At 57.3% G+C, this 16,839-nt stretch overlaps 2 protein-coding genes across 18 annotated transcripts in view; one reads left to right on the top strand and one right to left on the bottom strand.

Moving 5' to 3' along the window:
* COQ8A (coenzyme Q8A) overlaps positions 1 to 2,877 on the top strand; it is a 40,463-nt gene extending 37,586 nt beyond the window's left edge. For 2 of the 3 annotated variants that reach the window (XM_045453239.1, XM_045453238.1), the window contains exons 9-15: positions 249 to 330; positions 428 to 521; positions 647 to 788; positions 943 to 1,050; positions 1,155 to 1,220; positions 1,459 to 1,545; positions 1,921 to 2,877. In XM_045453239.1, the coding sequence (XP_045309195.1) occupies positions 249 to 330; positions 428 to 521; positions 647 to 788; positions 943 to 1,050; positions 1,155 to 1,220; positions 1,459 to 1,545; positions 1,921 to 2,205 (864 nt within the window). In that variant the 3' untranslated portion in view covers positions 2,206 to 2,877. Of the gene's footprint in view, positions 1 to 248; positions 331 to 427; positions 522 to 646; positions 789 to 942; positions 1,051 to 1,154; positions 1,221 to 1,458; positions 1,572 to 1,920 lie in introns of all 3 variants that reach the window. The other variant, XM_045453240.1, reaches the window with a different exon arrangement.
* Positions 2,878 to 3,630: 753 nt separating this feature from the next.
* CDC42BPA (CDC42 binding protein kinase alpha) overlaps positions 3,631 to 16,839 on the bottom strand; it is a 320,829-nt gene continuing 307,620 nt past the window's right edge. For 9 of the 15 annotated variants that reach the window (XM_045453221.1, XM_045453222.1, XM_045453223.1 and 6 more), the window contains 4 exons: positions 15,328 to 15,510; positions 12,454 to 12,571; positions 8,190 to 8,347; positions 3,631 to 7,714 (listed from right to left, as the gene is read on the bottom strand). In XM_045453221.1, the coding sequence (XP_045309177.1) occupies positions 7,583 to 7,714; positions 8,190 to 8,347; positions 12,454 to 12,571; positions 15,328 to 15,510 (591 nt within the window). In that variant the 3' untranslated portion in view covers positions 3,631 to 7,582. The remainder of the gene's footprint in view (positions 7,715 to 8,189; positions 8,348 to 12,453; positions 12,572 to 15,327; positions 15,511 to 16,839) is intronic. The other 6 variants (XM_045453229.1, XM_045453231.1, XM_045453233.1 and 3 more) reach the window with 1 other exon arrangement.

The following is a 16,839-nucleotide window of genomic DNA, read 5'->3' as shown; positions in this document are numbered from 1 at the left end:
GAAGGGAAGGATTTGTGGAGGGACAGCGGCCTCCCTGCAGGCTCGGTTTGGGGCGGGGGGGGGGAGGGGAGTGGGGCGTGGAGGCGGACGGTGGAGAACCAGGTCCTGATGGGACCCGGTGGTCCTGGCAGCATCGTGGGGTCTGAGCTGTCCCTCAGCCTGGGACGGGGTCTGGGCGGGACTCGGTGGGGAAGCCAGCAGGCCGGCGGCCGCCCTGTCAGCCCGGGGACCCCTCTGTCCCCCCGCAGTACCCGGGTGTGGCCCAGAGCATCAACAGTGACGTCAACAACCTTATGGCCGTGCTGAACATGAGCAACATGCTTCCTGAAGGTCAGACTGGCCGTGGGTCAAGGGCAGGCGTTCAGGATGGGCTCTGGGGACCCAAGAGGAGCCCCCAGCCCGCGCTGACCCCCTCCTCCCTGCCCAGGCCTGTTCCCTGAGCACCTGATCGATGTGCTGAGGCGGGAGCTGGCCCTGGAGTGTGACTACCAGCGGGAGGCGGCCTGTGCCCGCAAGTTCAGGTGCAGCGGGAGGCCGGAGGGGCAGACAGAGGGGCTGATGGGTGATGGCTGTGGTCAGGTCCTGGGGTGAGGGGGTGAGACTCTGTGGCCGGGGTGTGACTCCCCCACCGCCCCCACCGCTGCAGGGAGCTGCTGAAGGACCACCCCTTCTTCTACGTGCCTGAGATCGTGGACGAGCTCTGTAGCCCCCACGTGCTGACCACGGAGCTGGTGGCCGGTTTCCCCCTGGACCAGGCGGAGGGGCTGAGCCAGGAGATCCGGAACGAGGTGTGTCTGACCGGGCCTTGGGACAAAGGGGACGGGGGGGTGCCGCCGTGTCCCCATGCCTGGCACACCTGGAGTCAGGGGCCCTTGCGCAGCAGAGGGCGGGGCGGGTGGAGGATGGAGGAGGGGCCGCGGTGACCCGGCCGCCTGCCCCCAGATCTGCTACAACATCCTGGTCCTGTGCCTGCGGGAGCTGTTCGAGTTCCACTTCATGCAGACGGACCCCAACTGGTCCAACTTCTTCTATGACCCTCAGCAGCACAAGGTGAGCCCCCGGGAGCTCCGCTGGGGAGGGGCCTCGGGGACGGGGGGGGGGGTCTTGGCCCCCTCTCCACCAGGGCGAACCTCCCCCGCTATCGCCCGCCCCAGGTGGCCCTTCTGGACTTTGGGGCAACTCGGGAATTTGACCGATCCTTCACTGACCTCTACATTCAGGTAGACGGGGCCGGGGGCGGGGCCGGTCTTGGCCTAGGATGCCTGGAAGCTCCTAGGGGGTGGGGGACACCGACAGGGTCGGGTGACGGTGGGTGAGGACAAGGCCTGCTGGACTCACAGGCGGGGGACTTGGAAGGACGGTGAGGGGGACAAGGAGGGGGGCGGGCAGTTGGGGGTCCCTGGCCCCGGGAACGCCTCCTCAGGAGCCGCTGTCGGTCCCTGGTGTGCGTCCCCCCAGATCATCAGGGCAGCTGCTGACAGGGACAGGGAGGCGGTGCTGAAGAAGTCCATAGAGATGAAGTTCCTCACAGGCTACGAGGTCAAGGTCAGCCCCGCAGGGCCCGGAGGCCTGTGCGTGGGGGAGGGGGGGCGGGACTCTTCCCTTTGAAGCCGAACCTCCACTTAACAACCGGATGGAGGGAGAGGCGGCGGCGCCCTCTCCTCCCGCCCTGCGCTCCAGGCCGGCCTGGCCCAGGCAGGATGGGCCTGCCTAGACCTGGAGCGGGGCCGGGGGAGCGCGGGCCGCCGGGCACCGGCGCTGAGGGTGCGAGTGGCACGTGTTGCAGTTCGGCCCCGGTCACCACTCACTCATCGCATTAACCCGACCCTGCCCGCCCCTTCAGAACGCTGTGTGGGATGCTCGGGGCGCCGGTGCCGCTCACCCTGCCCCCCTGCTCCCCCCCTGCCCCCCCTCCCCCAGGCCATGGAGGACGCCCATCTGGACGCCATCCTGATCCTGGGGGAGGCCTTCGCCTCGGAGGGGCCCTTTGACTTCGGCACGCAGAGCACCACCGAGAAGATCCACAACCTGATCCCCATCATGCTGAAGCACCGCCTCGTCCCGCCCCCCGAGGAGACCTACTCCCTGCACAGGAAGATGGGGGGCTCCTTCCTCATCTGCTCCAAGCTCAAGGCCCGCTTCCCCTGCAAGGCTATGTTCGAGGAGGCCTACAGCAACTACTGCCGGCGGCAGGCCGAACAGTAGCGGGGTGAGGCGGGGGGACTGGGGCGTCCACGCGGGCGGCTCCGGAGAGGCCGCTGCTTCTAGGCGGTTCTGACCACTAAGAGGGCGCGGGGCGAGCCGCGCAGGACTGCACGCGGGGCCCGGCTGCGCCGCCAGTCTGCGCGTGCGTGTGGAGCCTCTGAAGCAGGTAAAGATAAGGTGGCCTTCTCTCCTTTTTTCCCTTTCGGGCCCGGGGAAGTTCCTGATGGAATGTTCGCCGGAAGGTGAGCGCGTTCCCCGGGAACCTCTGCCGCCGGAAATACCAAGAAGCCCCTGGATTTTTACTGACCGTGAAGCCGAAGGCTCGTGTGTGTGCTTCTAGAATGAGATTTGTGTTTTCTGCCCTTCCCTCCAGCCTGTGCTCTGAGCAGGCCCTGCCTGCTCTCTGGCTGGTCTGTATACTCCCGACGCGTGGAAGTTTCCGCAGAACTGACGCGGCCCGCGACGGGTGGGAGTGATCCCGCCCTTGTCTCTGTGTGGGAAGTTGGTGTGGGGGCCCCCCCTTCCCCCTCCAGGCCCCAGGGCTTTTGTGGAGGAGACGGAGGTGCAGATGACGCCTGCTTAGAGCTGGGGGGTCGTTACAGGCTGTTAATTTTTGTACAATTCTTGTAATGGTCAGATTTGTTTCAGTATTAAAAAGAACACCGAAACTCACCATCCCAGCACTGTGGTGTTCGTCCTTCCGCTGGGAGAGGGTCAGGGTCAGTGTCATGCCCCGGAAAGCTCTGTCTGCGTTCAGCGCGGGAAGAGAGGGGAGGCAGCCGGGTGTCCCCCTCACCCTGGCCACCCACGGAAGGGCCGCAGCTACTCCGGAGACGCCTACCGGCAGGGCCTGCGCGGCCTGGGTCTCCGGGCCTCTTACGGAAAGTTGGCCGAGCCTGCCGCACACCTGCCTCTGTGATGAGGCGGCCGTTACACCCACAACAGTTGGGACCGTCAACTGTGTGTGAAATGACACGGGGGGGTGGAGGGGTGGGGAGCGGGTCTCAGCCAGTTTCACTTTACCTTGTTAAGAGCTCCCGGCCTGGCCTGCGTGTCCCCCGATGTGCCCTTCGTCCTGATCCGGGGACAGGAGCAGAGGCACTAAATGCAGGAAGCAGACAGAAAACCAGCCACCACCGGTTGGTACAGTCAGACGTGACAGCCAGGGGGGAACTGGCCACGCAGAGGGTCCTCAGCCTGGCAGCTGCACGCAGTGGGGCCGCCGAGGGTGCCTCGGGCGGGACCTGGCCGGAGGAGATCGGACTGCTCCCTGGACCTAAGGAAGTCCTAGGTTCCTCGAATCCCGGGTCCTGCAGGGAGGGGATGGGGACGGGCCGGAGGCGGGACCCAGTAAGCCGAGGAGTCAGTCACCTCTCCTCCTCTCCCCAGACGTTTCAGTCGGGGAGAACAGACGAAACAGTCAAGTCCAACAGTTCCCTGTTTTATTGCAATACATCAAATTCTGGTTAATATCGAGACCAACATAAAATATTGGCGAGGAGTCTTGTTACATTTTTGACTGTCCCACCTTCAGTATTTCTGTGCAAAAGAATCCACACCATTGTCTGGTAGCAGAGAATCTCTTAGAAACTTCCCTAAAACATTGAGGGCATAAAACCAAAGAAAATCAAGAGTGATCAGAGGCCAACGCAACAGCCTTTTTCCTTCCATACACACATTTGTCCGCATTATATTCTGAACAAAAAAATGATTACACCTAGGCCATGCAAAACTGTACAATATTACAATGAGAAAAAACCCTAAAAAATTTATAAAATAAATGATATTACACTATCAAATGAAAAGGCAGATTTTGTTTTCATGAAATCTCAAGGTCTGTTTTCGTCAATTGGCCCCATGAGTGACAGGGTTGCCCGTGTGTGGCAGTCGTCCTGGGGAGGAGGGCTGGCTCGGCCCACTGGCCCCGGCTGACGGCTGACACCCGCTCCTGCCGAACCAGCCCTCTTCCCCGGCGGGACCCTGCAGAGATCTGGACTCAAGCGATCGTTCGAGTCCCAACAAGGGAAGGGGCTTCAGGGGGAGCTCGATGAACCGCCGTGCAGCTTGCCTGCTGGGTCAGGGGCCCGGCCAGGGCCGCTGGGGGCGGAGGCGCCCGGCCTGTGCCCTGTCTGGCCGCTGAGCGCGCCCCTCCGTCCAGACACGGGTGGGGAGTTTCCAGGGCCCCACCCGGCCAGGGGGCCACGGTGTCTGTGACCAGAACGGCCCTGCTGTGCCCGGGGGGCGGGTGTTCGGGACGCCGGCCCGCGCCTGCTCTGGCCCTTGAGTGATACCTGAGAGTCCGCGTGAAAGCAACCGGTCTCTTGCCGAAGTGCACGTGGCACTAACGACACAGACGTGACTCTAGCCACACGGAGGCCGAGCGGGGCCGAGCGCCAGCCAGGGAGTGACAGACTGTCGCCGCAAACAGGAATTTCGGATTCTCCCCAGAAGCCTGAGTACGAGGGCTGCGTGGGAAACTGAATGGACAGGCCCTTCCAGCCGGGCTCCCGCCCTTCAAACTGCTCCCGGGACCGAGCACGCATCGCCCACGTACGTAGGGCTGTGGGAATCTTCCGTGATCAGGTGATGAAGAGGAAGGCTTTTGTATTTGGCAAAAAAAACAGCCATGTACGCATATAATTTTATATACCCAAAGCACACACAATGAAATTCGTGAGAAGTCAAGGGTAGACAACGGGTGGGCCAGACAGACCTAGCACCGAATACCAACGCGGAGAGACCAGCCGCAAGCGCCTCTCCGACCCTTCCTTCCTACTGCGAAACGAGCTCCGGCCGCCCTACCGGTTCTTAAAAGGTCCCGCGGGACAAATGACTTCGGACAGCGATGCCGCTGCCGCGGTCTCTGCTGCAGATCCCTTCGAATGAACGGCACGTGTAGTTTGCCCTGGGAGCTGCCCCGGTCTTTCCAGGTCATGCCGAGAAGCTTCCAACGGCAACTGGCAACGGCTCTGTCCTTACGAGTGGGGTAAGCCCAGTGAAAGGATCGTTATCTCGGGGACCCCCCTGCCCCCCATCACCCTCGGTGCTGCTCCCGCAAAGCCGTGCTGTCAGAATCTGTCACACCGGGGACCGCTCTGTAAGTCTGCTATGGAGGAAACAAAAAGTGCTGGGGTGCAGTTCCCTGAGAGCCGGGCTGCGGGCCAAGCCTTAGGGGGCGCTCTGCTCTGTCTGCCCGCCATGACTCACTGCAGTGGGGTCCAGGCTTCGAGCAGGGGGGTACTTTGATCCTGAAAGCATCCTTTAAAAAATAAGCACCTACAGGCAACAAAAATTCACACGTGGTTGTCACAGCTATAAGCTAAAGGCTCAGCATGGGGGTGCGGCGCGCGGGGAGGGGAAAGGGAGGGCCGGGAGGAGGGGAGGAGGGGAGGAGGGGAGGCGGCTGGCCTCCTCTCCCCCAAGTGCTGGGTTCACAGCACCACCCAGTCTAGGACAGGAAGCAAACTCAAGGTCTGATCCTCGACATCTGGACAGCCGGGAGCACTTCACACGACCACTCTATCCCTGAAGCAGAAAGATCTAGGAGCTTAGGACCGCGTAGTACGTGAGGCCCGCCCGCAGCCCCCCTGCCCACGCAAGCACCCTGCCGAACGCTTGACTACCAAACCCGTCATTTGTAAGTCCTCTACCGCGACCCTTCTGCAACAGTCCCTTCCCCCCCCCCAACCCCCGCCACTGGGAACCTCCTTCCTCCGGAACCTCCCGGTGCCCTCTCAGGGTAGCATCGACCTGGAAACGGTCCCGGCTCCGCCGAGAGGGGTGCGCCCTGCGGAGACGGTGCTCACACACCACCACTCAGGTTCCCTGTTGGCTGATGTCTAGGGAGAGGATAAATCGCGTTTCTAGCTCCCAGAGGAATTTAAGATAAAAAGTGACATTTTGAGACCCACTCTCTTTACTTCCAGGAGATATTTTTATTTCTCTCTCCCTCCGCTCACATGTGCTTAACTGGCGAACTACGTCTCAAGAAGCAGGGCTGTGCTGGGTGTGCGTTTCACTGGCTCGCGGTGGCCGGAGCGGCAGGTGCTCACCTGGGCGGAACCGGAGCCTGAGCGCGCAGGGAGGGACGCGGGCCGGGCCAGGTGGCGGCTCCCCGGCGTCCTGCCCGCGCCCCGGCCGCGCGTTCCCGTCTCCCGCCCGGTGTGGGGAAGAATATTTGGTTAAGGCTGTTCAAGTCCTTGCATCTGAGGTTTTTTATTTGGTAACGACACCCTTCCTGGGGCTTCTCTGCGGAGCGCGAGCCCCCCTCCGCCCAGGGGGTAGCGCGGGAACTGGGGTAGCCCAGGAGAAAAGCACTTCTCTGAACCTTGTTAGGGACCCTCAGAAGCCGTGACATTCCTCGCGTCCTCTCAACGGAAGGGGTCAGGACGTGACAAGACGGCATTTCTACACTCATCTGCAGAAGATACCAAACACAGTAAAAAAGGACAAGCGTGGCTGGAATCCTGCTGCCGGAAAAGGACAGGTCTTGGAAGGAGATTAGCCTTTCGACGCTGCTGCTAAAGAACCTTCCGGGGTTAGGTCTGTGCCCGGGCCGCAGCCCAGAGTGGGGAGACCAAGTTCCGGAAGGTTTTCCTGAAGCCCCCGTGGGACTGCGGCCCCGGCCGGTGTGAGAGCCGGCCGGGGTTGGGAGGGGGGTGCTCTGACTCCTCAAGCCTGTGAGCGTCTACACTCAAGGCCTTCCTACCCTCTAAAGTACTGAGCTGGAAAACAGACAAGAAACAACACATTTCTTTAAATTAAATGATCTCTCTCTTATATACGTATCCATCTTTTGTGGAATACAAGATGCTTCTTTTTACTATGTACATTCAGTATTTAACCTCTACATTTGTGTACGTATTTAAACTCTGTAATGTAGTAAAATATGCACTGCTTTAGTGAGTACGGATTTACTGGCGGCGATCGGGTCGACATCCGCTGTGGGCGCCGGGCGGCCGCTCGGGAGGGTGCGACTCCCCGAGGACACCAGTCCGCCTGAAGTTCTCACCGCGATGTCCGTGGGATCCGTCTACTCAAGCTACCTTTGGGGGGGGGGGGCAACTATTATGGAAAGCAACTCTAAGTGTACGAAATGGAATCGATATTCATTGAAGCTGCTCAGTGGAAGTCTGCCTTTATGGTTGTTGCTGTCGGGGCGAGGGGGTGTGGAGGTGTGGGCTGAGTGGGGGCGAGGGGGGCGAGGCGGGCTGCAGGTGCATCGTCCGCGTTCCAGAACCCCCACCCTGCTCCTGCTGCCCGGCCCGGGCCTCCCGGGCAGGGGCTGGGGAGCGGGGGCGGGGAAGCGGAGACCGGGCCGCGGAGGGGCTGTGGGGGGAGAGGCCGCTCCGGCATCCACTCTGAGCGCCGAGGCCACTCACGGGTCCCAGCTCCCGCGGTCCGTGCTCTCCAGGGAGAGGCTCTTGGTCTTGCGGGGCGACGCGGGGCTGGGCGGGCTGCTCAGGTTGGAGCTGTTGGAGGCCGTGGAATGCCTCGGAGAATCCGAGTCCTGGAGGCCCGAGAAGACGGCGGTGAGAAGCGACGGCGCCGGGGGGCTTCGGCTCCCCACGGCCACCCCGCGCAAGGAACCTGGTGGGCCTGGTCTCCGTCAGTGACGAAGCCCCTTCTCAAGAGCTGTATCACAGGCACAGGACCTCTCTGCGGCCAGTCCTCTCTGCGGCCTTTCTCGCGCCAAAGCTAGCAGGACGTCCCAGCAAAACTGCAGTTTGTGGCCCCGGGGACTGGCCTGGCTCGGCCCCGCCCCACTCCCATCCGGGGTCCCTCTCAAGTCATCATTTTTTTTAAAAACAGGCTTTAAGCCCAGCGTGGGGCCTGGTGCGGGGCTTGAACTCGCCACCCGGAGGTCAAGACCCGAGCTGAGATCACGTGCCGGAGGCTTAACCCACTGAGCCGCCCAGGTGCCCCAAGTGCCCGGGTCTCTCGGACCCAGGATTGCCACCAGCTGCTACCCGCCCTGCACTCACCTCTCCGTCAAAGTCCCTGACTGGGGCGTCGCTTCCCTGGTCCATGCCTCCGGAAGACAGGGAGCCCTCCGACGGGGAGGGCATGGGCGGCCACTTGGCATTGTAGCTCCCTCCAGAGAATTCTCTCTTTAGCGCACTGCCGTTCTGTGCGGATGACCCTACAAGACATCACTCGGGTGAAACTTCATTTCTGGACAAGTGTGCCGACTGGGGAGACACAGGCCACCCTGCCCTGGGGCCACCTGGTGAGGGGGCGGTGGTCAAGGCCACGCCTCTGCACTGTCACCTCACTGCTGGGGAATCGGCATAAAAGCAAAGGAACACAGGAGAAGCATTCTCTTCTCCGGGGAGAAAAGCCTGGACACAAGAAGGAAGGGAGTGTCTTTAAACCTCGCTCTCCTGTGGTCTTAGAGCTGAGGCGCCTCCAGGAGGCAGGAAAGGATGATCCCCCCTGGAAAGACGGGGGTGTTGTTCGTACCTAAAGTTCTCAGCGCTTCTCATTATTCTTTAGTTTTGGCGCAGAAACATGTCCGCTGGTCCAAGACGACCATGCTGAGGTTTCTGCACTGTTGTTGGTGTAACAAATCCCAGTTTAGTTTTTCACACGAAGATTTTGGGAACAGGGTCAGAGACGACCGTGTCAAGCACGTGTACCTCACGGCCACCAAACCCAGAAGCCCTCAGTGGCAGAACAGGAACCCGCCTGCTGACGCCCGTCCTCGCGTCCCGGTGACGACCTCCTGCAAGGGCTACTACCGCTGAGCACGCGCCGAGCGACACGTCCTGGGGCTGAAGATGCCAGCGCCTGGGCCCCACCGCACACCAGATACGGCAGCGGGCGAAGCCTCTCGTGAGGGTTCCGGGACGCACGCCGGCTGGGAACCACAGACTCGTCCTTCTGCCCCGGGGACGTGCGCCAGCGCCCGGACGTGTGCAGTGGCGGCTCCCACAAGACACGCACCGATCGTCACTGTTTCTCCGGAGACCAGGGACGCACGCCTTACTTTTCGGACGTGGCTCTGCTGGGCCCTTCGGTCACCTCACTGGGGCCCCACGCCTGCCCCAGGGCCACAGGAAGTGCATGGCATGTTACTTTTCCGAAATGTTGTTAATCTGAAAAGAAGATCCAAAGTGCCAGAAGCTTCCGTTGCTCTGCTTATTAACTGTGTGACCTTGGAGCGCCTGGGGGCTCAGTCAGTTGAGCGTCTGACTCTTGATTTTGGCTCAGGTCATGATGGCAGGGTCGTAGGATCGAGTCCCAACTCGGGCTCCGCACTGAGTGTGAGGTCTGCTTAAGATTCTCTCCCTCTCTGTCCCTCCCCTGCTTGTGCGCCCATCCTCCCTCCCTCCCTCCCTCTCTCTCTCGATATAAAAAAGTTTTGTGACCTCAAGTGAGTTACTTTAACTTTCTGAGTCTCGGTTTTCATTTGCAAATAATAACTTCTACCTCAGAGGATTTTTGTGGGAACGAGTGAGCGCTCAGGGCGCGGAGACGCGGTGCAAACGGGCGCAGGCGCAGCGGGGCCCACACCCCTGTCTACCTGGCTCCTTCCTTCCGTTCTAGCGATCAGTTAGGGAGCGGAAGCAACCGATGCCCCCTCAGTGACTTACACTATTTTGAAGAACAAACTCTAGGAAAGTGCTTTTCAAAGAAACGTTACACTCAGCCACTCCCATCTGAGAACATGCAAGCAGGGCTGTTTGGGTTAACCAGCAAAAGGGGCCCGGGGACAGTCCGAGGACCGGGGTCCCAGCTGGCTGAGACCACATGCCCGGGGGGTCGGGCAGTGAGGTGTCTGTCTCGGGTGACCTCAGGAGAGTTGAGGCTCCCCAGTGACCCGGTCGCCGACAGGCCTTCTTTCTGCGGGGGGCAGGGGGGGGGCTGGGGTGGAGCCACGGTGGTTGACACCTCTGTGTCGTGAAGCCACCCGGAGTCTGGCTGGCTGTGGAGACGGACAGCGTGGTCCTCCGTTACTTCTCATTTCTCTCTTGGCTGCCTGCCCTTCTGGAAACTTCTCCCATGAGCTGGACTCTTCTTAAAGCCAGTGAGAGGCACTCGACATGGCAGATGCCCCCCGGGGCTTCCTGGACAAGGACCCCAAGGAGGCCACGCCCGACTGGTGCCCCGTGGGCTGGTCTGCACGCTGTCGGCGGCAGGGACAGAGGCCCCTCCTGCAGCGCCCCTGAGGCGGCGGCCGGCCGGGCTCCTGGCATCTCCGCCTCACAGGTGCCATCTCTAGCTGCCCATTCCACAGGAGCCCGGGAGCGACGGTCTGCTAAGGCTGATGGAAACACACAGGGTGGCGAATCTGATCGGAGCCACCTGGAGGCTGACGACAGAGCTCATTTTACACGACTACGTTTATCCACGTATTTCCGGTGTGACCAGCCACGAATCGGGCGGTATAAATGCTGATCTATTTGTGGGTGCCGCCCCGGATCTTGCTGGCAATGTAACACGTTGTACCATCGATTCCTTTCTAAAATGTAAACGTGCTGAAAAGAATCTGGATTCTGAAAGCAGAAACAACTTCTGGTTCCCAGGGTCTGGAGAAGGATCATGGACTAAAATACCAATGTTGTGACGCCGTTTGCATGTCCAATCTCGGTAATTCACAGCTGGTTATCAGGGAAATTCACTGCCTCACCTCCATTGGTAACAAGACAGTAACGTGGTCGTCACCCTTCCACCTGGCCGGAGTTTTCACTGTGGTCAGGGCCACACATGGGCCCGTGAGTGTCTCAGGACACAGGGACAAAGGGGGGAAAGCCCCACCCGAGGGTCCCCTCGGGTCCCCTCCCCCCACCCCCCAGCTAGGCCTGAGTGCTGCACGGGGACCAGGGCCGGCGAGTCCCCTCGGAGAGGAGGTTACAGAAAGGCTGACGCCTCCGTCTGCCTCTGTGGCCACCTGCTCTGGGTGAGGACACAGGCCTGCGTGGTGAGGGACATGGGCCTCCGGCCACTCAGGGGGCCACCGCTGCCCAGGGGCCCCGCACCGGGCCCTCGGAAAGGAGAAAACCTATGATCCTTGCTTCAATCCTCGCATGGTCAGGGCCCCAAGGCCGCAGCCACCCACGGCGGGAGCTGGAGAACGAGGGGACCTTCCGCCCGCCGCGGTGACTTCCACCCATGTAGCTACCGTTCCAGCACGTGAGGCCACAGACACGTGTCCCAAGTGAAGCCGAACCCAGTGCGATCCGCCTCCCCTCCGCCCTCCACCACGCCAGCCACCCGTGCTACTTCTGAGAAAGCGACAGACAAGCAGACCACTTGTGACCCAGGAACTACAGAAGGTCCCCGTGAATTTGGTGGGACATGTCATGGTCACAGGCGGTCACACGGCGCCTCTGTGCACCCTGCACGTTTCCAAGGAGGCGGTGCTCAGCACCCCTGCACCTGACATGCTGCCCTGACTCCCACCGAACTCTGGGTTCCCACAGAAGCGCCAGGAAGGACACATGGCAGCTCAGGGCAGAGAGAGGCTGACGATAAAGACAGTGCCACCTGGAAGCAGGTCACAGAGGACGGTGCCCCCGCGCCATTCGCCGGATGCATGACGAGCGTCGGCCTGCTTCTGTGACGCTGCTCTTTGAGACAGACCCAGGTCTCCTTTCTAATGTGTTGCCAGCCCCTCTGGAACCTGGGCACCCCTGTGGCTCTCCCCCCTCACTTCCCACAACTAAGTCCCCGAACGGTCTCCTCCTCTCCCCTGTGAGCCCCAGGCAGCGCCGAGAGTCCCCCAGGATCGTGCCTGCACCCCTGCCTGTGGCCCTGCCTGCTCCCTCTGGCAGGTGGACGGATCTTCTTAAGAATGTAAACTAGGTAAAGGTCCTTGGTTTCTAATAAGACAACGTCCTAGCTTGCTCTGCAAGTCCCTGATCTGACCTTGCCTACCTCCTGTGCTTTAGTTTTTGGGTTACTCCCCGACTGCCAACAGGTGGCCACCCTGGCCTTCTCTCAGTCAAACAGGACTCAGATGCGGCCCCACCCCTAGGGAAGGCCCGTGACCTTGGGCTCCCCCTGGTCACTCTCTGAGGGGGTCCTGTTCACTTCCTTCGGAGCACCTGTCACCACAACTGGTACTATTATGTGTCTGCCTGTCTCCCGGATGCACTGTGGGCTCACAAAGGACCCCATGATCGTTCTCCTAACAGGTGCCCCTGTGCTAACGAGACCCACCCAGCAGGCCTGAGGCAGGGGTGCGTGCACCGTGGGAGAGGGAAGAGCAGGGGAGGGGCCCGGGGCTTCCCGGGCAGCACTTACTTGCTGACAGGCCGCTGCTGGCGCTCATGGAGCGACCGGGTTCAGGGCGGGATTTGGTGATAGACGGAATACTGACCGAGCCACTGAACACGGTCCGACTCTCCTGAGGCCGAGGGTTCTGAAAACAAAACAGAAAGAAAAATTCTTCAGCTGGAGAGAAAGTGATTTTCTGCGGAGACGTCTAATTTTCACTCTAACTGTAACAAATAAATGATCTTGACCTGGGGTGACAGAGAACAAGGACCCGATTCTATGATCCCTCCTGCCCACAGAAGTACTAACCCCTAATGGAAGCCGACCTCCCCCCAATCGAGGGTAAGTGCTCGTCCTTGTACTTATGGAAACGGTTATCAGCAAGTAAGAATTCTTTTTGTTGTGAGAACAGTAAGTAGAAGTTACATGGTTAGAAGTGACAGTGCGGTGCAGAATTATATGGACATTTGCAGACGCCCGAAACGGAGGTTTTGCTACGTCGGCGACTTTGATTGGCGGGACTGCACTAGCTGAATGGAGTGAGCCCATGCGAAGCCATGTCACTCAAGGGTACATTTTTCTCAAGTAAGTGCTTTCCCGCATGGTAGGGGATGGGCACGTGCACATCCCCACGCCCCGGCGTGCTGACAGAGCGGGGCCAGGAGTCAAGGACAGCACGCCTGAAACCATCGCAGCCGGGGCGAAGTGCTCTGACTCGGGGACACCGGTTTACAAGGTTCTCCATCAACTTATGGAATGATTTTGGTGTCCCAGGTATTAAAGTGGGCCAACGGGTGCTCTGAAAAGTCATACGTGGCCAGAGAGGTGGCGTGAGGGGCGGGCCGTCTGAACTCGGCTGAGCACCGAGAGCCCTTGGCCGCCTCGAGGGACCCGGACGTTTGAGAACTGGAGAGGTGTCGGGGCTGACACCTGAGGGAAGGTTAACGTCAAAACCACTAACGCCGGGTGCAAGTCTCAGCAATCGGGCAACATGCTGATGTGGCGTGAGGAGCTTTGAGTCACGGAGCCACACGCACTGGAAGTCGGTTGGCTGGCTGGCCCCAGACTCAACCGCTGCCATTTTGGTTCGCGTATCCAATCTGCAAAGTCCATTTAATTCTTAGTGTGTTATCTGTTCGAAGCAAACGCTTTACCTTTTTTTCTCTAAGAAAATAAAACCCAGCGGAAGCAGGGCCAGCGTTTTAACATTCGCGCACACAGAAGCAAACCTCTAGACGCCAGTGACGTGCACACGAGGCAGCAAAGGAAGGACCGAGAGGTGGGAGAATCAGTTTCAACCTTTACGTGTTTACTGCTTCTGCTAGAAACCTCAAGATACCTTGGGGCCGTCCTTTCCTACGGAACAGGCCTAGCCTGGAGTAAGTGGCAAAAATCAAGCCTGGAAAAACATACCAGTTGTGCAGTCACACCAAATGTTGAAGTCACAAAAGACTGACACACGGAAGACACGTTTTGTGAGAAAAAAAATAAAATCCCACAAAAAAAGTTTATCGTTCAGTCATTTCAAGTTCACTTTCATTCTAGGACAGAGACCTAAGCTACTGGTCTTTTTTCATGTGCAACTACTCTTTGGATTAGGGAAGACTTTCACCGACAACAGTGTTTCTACTTGAGGAGGACTGACCTAAACAACGTTTCTGTCATCTTTTGTACGAAAAATTCTTGGCCCGTCAGTTTGTGCAACATTCTTCTGGAATCCACTCCCTGTGGACTGCTGACAAGCAACCCAAGGCTGATGTTTTTTAATCACAGTTCATCTTCTAGTTTGTCAAATAAGATATTTACATGACATTATAGCTTAATGACAGTGACATTTCAAACATTATAATTTAGAGTAACTGTACAATGCAAACAAAAATACAGAAAGAAACTTCTCACCCTACGGTTTTCTATGCAAATAAAAAATGGATGTGACTGTTTCTCTGAGTCAGAGGGCACTGTGGGACAAGGGTTTGCATGACAGAACCCGAATGTCGTATTTGTAAAATTAACTTGAGAAAATGTTACTGTGAAGTTAGCACAAGCGTGTATTTCTTTCTTTTTTTTTTTAAGCGTGTATTTCTTGATGGAAGGTATGGAAAAGCTGCGCTAACGGCCACCGGCTACAGAGATGCCAGGCGGCATCCAAGGGGCCCGATCCAAGGGGCCGCCAGCAGGGGCCGCACTCCTTTCAGATAGATGCTGCACACTTTGTGTTTTTTTCTTTGATTTAGCTGTCGTATCTTGGATCCTGGTTGGAATTAAAGGTGTATCAGTATCTAAAAGCCTAGTAAGATCACCTTCTTTTTGGAATTTTTACCGTTACTCGTTCATACTATTATAATTTTTACTTGGGACATTTTTAAGCTTTTTCAAAACGGGGTTTATTGTAGATAAGAGGCCTGTGGCTTGGTCCTACCACAGACCTTAATTAACCTCACTAAATCGAAAGAATTTTCTCTGAATTGAACCAGATTTAGGGTAATGTGCTATAAAAAAAATTCAGAAGTTGTGGGACTCCTTTTTTAGTTTAACAGAATAAAGACCCACATGGGGACTATTTCTAATGATGGCATTTGTAAAGGGACATCATGATGGGAACATCTATTAAACATAAACCCCAAAAAGCCCCTCCAATACTGTTTAAAGAATAAAAGTGAAATCCTCCCCAGGCTTCACGCTTCTCCTCAAAAGAAGAAACAAACTAGAACTGGAGGAGGAGGAGGAGGAGGAGGAGGAGGAGGAGGAAGAAGAGGAGGGAGAGGGGGAGAGGTCTGGCAGGAGAGAAGCAGGAAGGAACATTCACAAAAGGAAGCGCCCTCCGCGGGTTACTTATCAAGCTGGGAACAGGAGGTCCGCACACGGTTAGTGGTAGTTAACACCTGACTCGGCCGTCCATACCCTCAGAGTCATAAAGCTGGGTGTACCGGGGGCAGAGCGTAGAGACGGGGAATACTCAGGGTTTATGGAATCAGGAGAGAGAAATTTTTCAGCGGAATTAACAGTCATGTGATAGATGTGCTCAAAGTTGATCGGAGAGGAGATGAGGCCGGAGTGAAGCGAGGGCGGATAAGGGAGGCCTGGCTATCAAAACAACAGGAAGAAGAAAAAAAGTAACACGGTAATGAAAATGGATTCACTGGTTCCACGTGACATTTCAGACAGCACGCATGCGGAAGGCACGACATCGATATCGCTCACATCAGAACTGAGTCCTTAAGGAAATACTCTCAGGCCTTAGAAAGTGACATTTTGTAATCCTCCTGCCAGTTCCTGGAACGTTCACCTTGTACAATTATTCTCCCTTATTACTGCAGCAAGTGCACTGAAACCGGACTTTCAGAGTTCAGTTCAGTGTTTTCTTATGTGATAGAATCAAAACCTGGCAAAAACACACCATCAGTAAGGACAGAAAGAGCGAGAAATGGTTCAAGGTGAGCGAACCCACAGGCAGCCTCTCATCAGAACCGCTAGCCTGTTTTCTTTAGAAACCTAACACCATTCCCTGGAATTTACAGACTTGCACGTGTGTTTGCTTTCCCCGGTCTTGTTTCGGTGACCGTCATTAGCGGTGGTGACTCCCAGAAGCCCAAACCTGGCTCCACTTAGACACCCAAAAAGTCAGGTTTGTTTTTAACAAGGGAAAAATCCCGTCCATGTCTGGGCGGGCATATTAATAAAAACATAAAATACTGTAATAGCAAAGATAGAGAAAAAGCTTTTCTAACCGAAGGCGCTAGCATATCCGGTTGAATGGCTTCTGAGTGATGTGGGGCGGTCACTCAGCACCCGGCCACTTTCTCTGAGGCCATGTGGTCTAGGGGCTGGTGGGCGGACGGACCACTGCGGGGAGAAGGCCCCCGAACTGGGATGAACTTGCTTTGCTAAACAAAATCTGACAGATTATGGAGACTTAAAAAAGAGCTCCTCTATGAGACATTGTTTTAAATTTAGAGATGTGAGTGAACCAGCACTTCCTAAAGTTATTTCCAAAAAGGAAAAAAAACCCCAAAAAACCTATTGATGTAAATGTAATAACTACTCAATAGAGCTCTCGGGGGTCACTGAACCAGAAGAAAGGTCATGTGCCAAAAATAAATCTTCTGGAGGTAGAATATTATTCTTGTGTTCACCGGGAGAAATCCCTGCCCTTTACTGGCGGCACCCCACGATGACGGAAGGAAATGACAAGGAGCAGTCCGTATTTCTAAGTCATCTGTGCCGCTTCTCCTCTCGGCGTGCTAGATGTGCGTAAAGGGCTCACATCTGATTCAGGAGAGAAAAGACTCCCTCCTCCTGACACTCTCTTCCACATTCAGGAGGCAAACAGCCCTGTATCAGTATCAATTTTGGTACAAAGGAAACAGAACTAAGTTTCTAAAGATCTCCAATAAACTCTCTAAGCTCGTAAGT

This window comes from Leopardus geoffroyi, chromosome C3 (genome assembly GCF_018350155.1).
Source record: "Leopardus geoffroyi isolate Oge1 chromosome C3, O.geoffroyi_Oge1_pat1.0, whole genome shotgun sequence".
Classification (NCBI taxonomy): Eukaryota; Metazoa; Chordata; class Mammalia; order Carnivora; family Felidae; genus Leopardus; species Leopardus geoffroyi.
Note: the sequence above shows the minus strand (reverse complement) of the source record. Positions and strands in the feature narration are given on the sequence as shown.